At 31.6% G+C, this 5,535-nt stretch overlaps 1 protein-coding gene across 1 annotated transcript; it reads right to left on the bottom strand.

Moving 5' to 3' along the window:
• Positions 1-1,449: 1,449 nt before the first annotated feature.
• LOC106767932 (cell division cycle-associated 7-like protein) lies at positions 1,450-4,069 on the bottom strand. The gene is made up of 5 exons (XM_014652900.2): positions 3,673-4,069; positions 3,034-3,273; positions 2,402-2,485; positions 2,164-2,293; positions 1,450-1,764 (listed from the first exon to the last, which is right to left on the bottom strand). Exons 1-5 carry the CDS (start codon positions 3,957-3,959, stop codon positions 1,609-1,611), a joined length of 897 nt encoding a protein of 298 aa, XP_014508386.2. The 5' UTR covers positions 3,960-4,069; the 3' UTR covers positions 1,450-1,608.
• Positions 4,070-5,535: the final 1,466 nt, after the last annotated feature.

Genomic DNA, 5,535 nt, shown 5'->3' with positions numbered 1-5,535 from the left:
CAGTTTGGAATATTGAAGTTGTATTTAGATAAAAAAAAAATGCAGTAAGAAAATGTTGAAGCTGTCCCAAGCAATTTTTAGACTTCTGTCGTTACGTCCCGAAACTTTTTTTTTTTTTTTTTTGTAATAAGCACCTAGCGGAAACATTATTATAGTATTTATTTTACTTTGTAAATGTCATTGTGGGTGTTTCGAAAACATCACCTAAATATGGATCAGTAGGGGTATTTATTAGGTTAAATTACCAAATATCTCAATACCACCTAAGCTAAATTAATTAGGTCAACTATTTTTTATAAATTAGATGGAACCCGATTAATTGTATAAGTTGGGTAACATTATTTATGTTCAACTAGAGTTGTCAAAACAGGTAACATGGTTCAACTTAGCTGATCTATTACGGGTTAGTTACTTAGTGAGTCACGGTTCACTTATTAGTGAGTTGAAAAAATTTGAATCTAATTTGATCCACCAAGAGTTGATGAGTTAAACGGGTTGGTTCATTAACTCACTACGTTTTTTTAAAAATAAAATAAAAAATAATTTTTTTTAATTCAAATCTAAATAAATTTAACTCTAAAATGATGTTAAGCTTCAAAGATAATTAAAAAAAGTATCATAAAATCTCGTAATCCAAAAACAAACACAAAAGATGAACAAATAAGTTTTTACCATTAATAATTTTTGTATCACTTGTTCATTTATTATATTAGATAAATCTATAATATTTTTCTCTCTTCGAACATCTTTTTCTTTATCCTATCTACAATATAATAAAAAAAATGTTAATTAATAATATTGAAATACAAAATAATAAATAATTAAATTAAATTAGATGGGTTGGTAAGTCAACTCGGTTCACCACATATTCAACCCGGATAAACTGAATCCTAAGTAAACCAGGTTAAAAACTAATCCACATAAAAAAATTATATTTTTTTCAAACTCAATCTAGTTTAAACCCATGATAAACTAAATTGATTCACAAATTACAACCCATTTTGACAATACTATATTCACCACAAAAGTCAATCCAATCAAAACTATTTGTAATACTAATAATAATAATAATAAATATATAACTCTTATTTAACTAAATATATTTCAAAATATCATCAATTAAATACTAGAACATTAAATAATATAATCTGCTTTTTAAAAACATTTTAAAATATCTAGCAAAACATACTTTAAAATTACAAAATTTAATAATAAAAAATAAAAACATATTATCGAATTCAACTCCATTTTTATTATAAATTAAGAAATAAACTTGCCCACACCCCAACCCAACTCATCCCTATGTACACCCTGTGTATTAGTTGTTAGTCTATTCTGTTTACACAGGCTTAGATGCACGCTTTATCTGTTTATGGGTCACGCAGAAGAAAGTGTTCCACAATAGTGCTACTTTTTTGATAAATAAAAAACTAGAAAAAAAAGTTCACATTTCAAGAAAGGATGAAATACCAAAATTTGTATACTTAATTGTTTGTATACAGCTTTTAATAATCCACAGGCTCTATAGCATACTAGCTTCATTAAATCTCAAAACTAGTATGTTTCTCAAAAAAATAGTATCATCATCTTCATACAGATGTAATGCAACTAAGCCCTCTTCTTTGATGCCCTCGTGCGAGTTGGTCTATTCAGTTTGGTATCTGCAGATGTCTCTGATTTTTCTTCAGCATCTGACCCTTCCAACTCAATGCCACGAGTTTTAATCAAATAATGAGCCACAGATTTGAAACCCAGCTTTGACACCTTACAAAAATTCAAATTAAGTGAGATTGATCAGTTCCAGCATTCAAATTAAATGGCAACAAAACAAAGGATGAAGATTTTTTCTTTGAAGAATGTTGAGGTAAATTTATGCACTCATTTATAATGACCTGAAGTATTTTTTATCCCATATACCAATAAGATTGAACAGAAAAAACAACAAAGGAATCATATCCTACCAAGTTATATTTGACTACATGTGTCATATAGCATTTATAAGAATTGTAATGGTTCATTAACGTATCTCAAAATTTTATGTCATTCTTGGTTCCATCTTATGATACAAACAACTAGCTAACCGAAACACATCAAACTTTACGATTCAAATCATAAATTATCAGATTCTGTCCTAACAAAACAAGTATGTTGTGCAACACTAACCTTACTGTATATGTTGCCAGTAGGCATCCAACCTTTTCCCCTGCGGCAACGACTGCAGTTGCAAATTCCTCTACAAGGAGGGCAAACCCATTTGTTGTTACGGTTGGCTTCCATCACATTTTCTCCATATCTATAAAATATCAGTAGAAAGGGACTAGCACCAAACTTCACAAAATGACAGTGGTTGACACAACAAAAGGCTGAATGGGGAAATCTAAACCTCAGCTTAAACACTTACCTCGTGTACAAGCAATCTCCACAAAATTGCCCTTGGAGTAATTCACATTTGCTGCAATGAGTATGCTGGCCAAGAGTTTTCTGCCTGCATGTAAACAAAAGACTTGTGAAAAACTTAGCCCTGAAACAAGTATCATATGGAATACATTAACTAGTTCTACAAAAAGGAACTAAGTCTGCTCTTCAATCAAAACATATTTTCCCCAGTCAAGGTACAAGACCATTCAAATGGCATACAGGTACTATTTGCAGGAAAAACCAGTGGCTAAATTGCAAAGCTTTCTCATTCCATGTTTTTCGAGATCAAACATAAAATATGTCAAATATACTAAGCATATTAAAGAAGATTTGCAGTCTAAAAATGAAACATCAGAGAAAAAGAAGTTTCAGGGAATGCAATTGGAATCTGAAATATGTTTACAAATAGAGTACACAGGTTAAAAGAAATAAACATTTAAATTACAACATAAATAAAGTTGGGAGAAGACACATGAAAGTTCTAAATTCTAATACAAGTATACGTGAATCTTCATGTAACAAAATCAGCTTCTAATTTTTGTTGCTGTTGTCAAAATAAAGTGTAATAAATGAAAAAAAATACCTACATAGTGAATAATGTGAAATGAATAGTACCTGCATTGATGGCATGTCTCTCCTTTGATTGGATCATATATACGGTTCCCATCCTCATCATATCCATCCACATACAATTCCCAAGCACTCTCACAGTCTCCCAGATGCTGCTCATGCTCTTCAGTGTAAACTTCAGGGTTTGTACCTTCTGGTATACAAATCTCTACGACACCGTTTTCCTTACTTGCAGATTCACGACTCGACCTCTCAGAATAGTTAATTGGTACCAGGGTCATTATTCTGCAAACCCATGAAATTATCAATTACATTTCAGGTACTGAAGATATTTCTGAAGTATTTTTTGAATCTTCATCTCAACACAAGTAAAAGGTGACAATGAGCATATACATAATGCCACTTCATGTTTAGACAAAATTTAATTTTAAAAGTGTATCTTAGCATGAAAACACAATCCCTAACATTAAATTATAAAACATCAATATACTTTTTTTTCTACATTGACTCCATGCTCAGCCACGTCTCCTTTGCCTCCAAAATGGAAATGCGTTTCCAGTTGCAAATAGAAAGGGAAAAGGCGACATCTTTGAGGAGAAAGGAACTAACCCAGAAGGAAAGGTTGCTCCTTTTGACGTTCCATAGAGAGCAAAACAAGTATAAAGAAAGAAATGAAAAGAATACCTGGAGGAGCGTCTCTGGGGCGAATGGTTGGGTTGGATGGTCTTCTTTTTCTTGGGGGGAAGCTTTTGTTTTGGGCGTTTGAGTTTGAGAGACAAGTCGAACAAGCCAAGCTTGTGCATTCTCTCCATGTTGTCTTTGATCCTTTGGTCCCTAGCTTGCTCGTAACGTAAAGAATCATCTTCTCTTTTGGACCCTTCTTCACTTTGGGAGTCGCTACCATTAGCATCATCTTCTCTTTGGGACCCTTCTTCTTCTTCCCTCTTCTTTTTGAGAGTGCCCATTCTCATTCTGTGATGGTCTGTGTTTTTTGGTTTGGGACTTCCTTTGTTTTGGCTTCTGGGAAGGTGAAATGGCGGGAGTCCAAAACCTCGGAAATATTCCAATACTAAATTATCAGTTTTGGATTTTCTTTTAATTAAAAATTAATTGTGTTAGGGTGGAAACCACGTTAACTTTTCAGTCTAATTTTTCATTATTAATATTTCAATCTTTGAATAAATTGAATTTCTTGAGAAATTAGGGAAATGTTAGTCCTTACGAGAGTGTGATAGGATTTTATCTTGACATCGTATAAGTTTAGTGATGTTTAACTTCTCACTCATCTTAAGTTTATTCAAGTAATGTAATTCTTCATATGTTTTTTTTTCTTTATCACTTGAATTCTCTTTAACTAAAGTGTATTTCATTTTTGTTCAATAAAATTCATGACTCAAACCTTTTAACTTTATCTTTTGAAAATCAAGCATAAGAGAAAATTAGTTAAGTTTACAATCTTAAGATGATGTTGTTCCAATTGATTCACCAAAATTACTTAAGGATTTAATAGATATAGGTGAGATGCTTCTTCTTATGGTTGTGCTTTTCTATATAGGTATCCATCCATCAAGGATTATTGAAGATGTGTGCTTTAGAGTTATCACTTATTAGAACTTTCTTAGAGGGTCATGATTTTCCTCTAACAACCTCTGACTTGTAGTATATATAAGTGGTTGAAACATATTCTTTTATTCGTTTGAATGTCCATGTTTATAGCTAGTACTTGCATAAACATTTTTGTAAGATAGATATTGGGGATCAACTTTGGATAGTATACAATATGACATCGAAAGGATGTAATTAGTGTAGAATACTTTTCACATTGTCAAAATTGTGTCTATTCTAATTGGCTTGAGTCATTCAAAGATTCACACTTCTATAATAACATCTTTTGTGAGGTGCTACAATACAACGGTCTACTCTCAATTCTCTTTAAAGAATAATTTATTCTTCATAACTTGGTGTCTAACCCTACATTCCTTTGTTTTACTTTAAAAAAAATTATTTGATATTCTTTTTACTTTTTTATTTTGCATTCTTTTTAGAAGATGTGTCAGCATAACTTTGACAACTTTTCTTCTTGTTTTCAAGAATTCATATCTCATGTCTTATGGACAAATTTCTAAGGTCATGAAGAATATGATCATTTTTTAGTTGATAAGTTTGTTGTCTAATGTTTCTTGTTATCTTTGTAGTGATGTGTAATGTTTCTTGAAGACTTCGTCTATTGTTTGTATCCCGAATTATTTTCACAATCCTATGCCTAACACCTACACAAATAGCTAGAAAGGAACAAATCTCAAGACAAGCTTCGTCAACGGTCATAATGTCCAACTTAAAAGACAAACATAGTCACAACGACTGTAATCACAAGGTGTATAAATAAAAGATAAGGTGAAAGAAGAAGATGATGATGATGAAGAGAGAAAATATGAAGATATGAAGATATCTCATCATCCATTAAGCGAGGAAATTCCTTTGAGAAATCAATGCTAAATCATTCCTTTCAAGAGACGAGGAGAAAGAGAAGAGCTCAAGAAAAGAAGA

This window comes from Vigna radiata, chromosome 7, assembly GCF_000741045.1.
Source record: "Vigna radiata var. radiata cultivar VC1973A chromosome 7, Vradiata_ver6, whole genome shotgun sequence".
NCBI classification, from domain to species: Eukaryota; Viridiplantae; Streptophyta; class Magnoliopsida; order Fabales; family Fabaceae; genus Vigna; species Vigna radiata.
This window is presented reverse-complemented; position numbering and strand designations above follow the sequence as displayed.

Excerpts from the sequence above, each read along its gene's own strand:
- LOC106767932 (XM_014652900.2), bottom strand. The coding sequence starts at position 3,959 with ATGAGAATGGGCACTCTCAAAAAGAAGAGGGAAGAAGAAGAAGGGTCC. Across the intron at positions 2,486-3,033 it reads GAGACATGCCATCAATGCAG|GCAGAAAACTCTTGGCCAGC; the intron begins GTACTATTCATT and ends GTTTACATGCAG. Across the intron at positions 2,294-2,401 it reads GGAGATTGCTTGTACACGAG|ATATGGAGAAAATGTGATGG; the intron begins GTAAGTGTTTAA and ends GATATTTTATAG.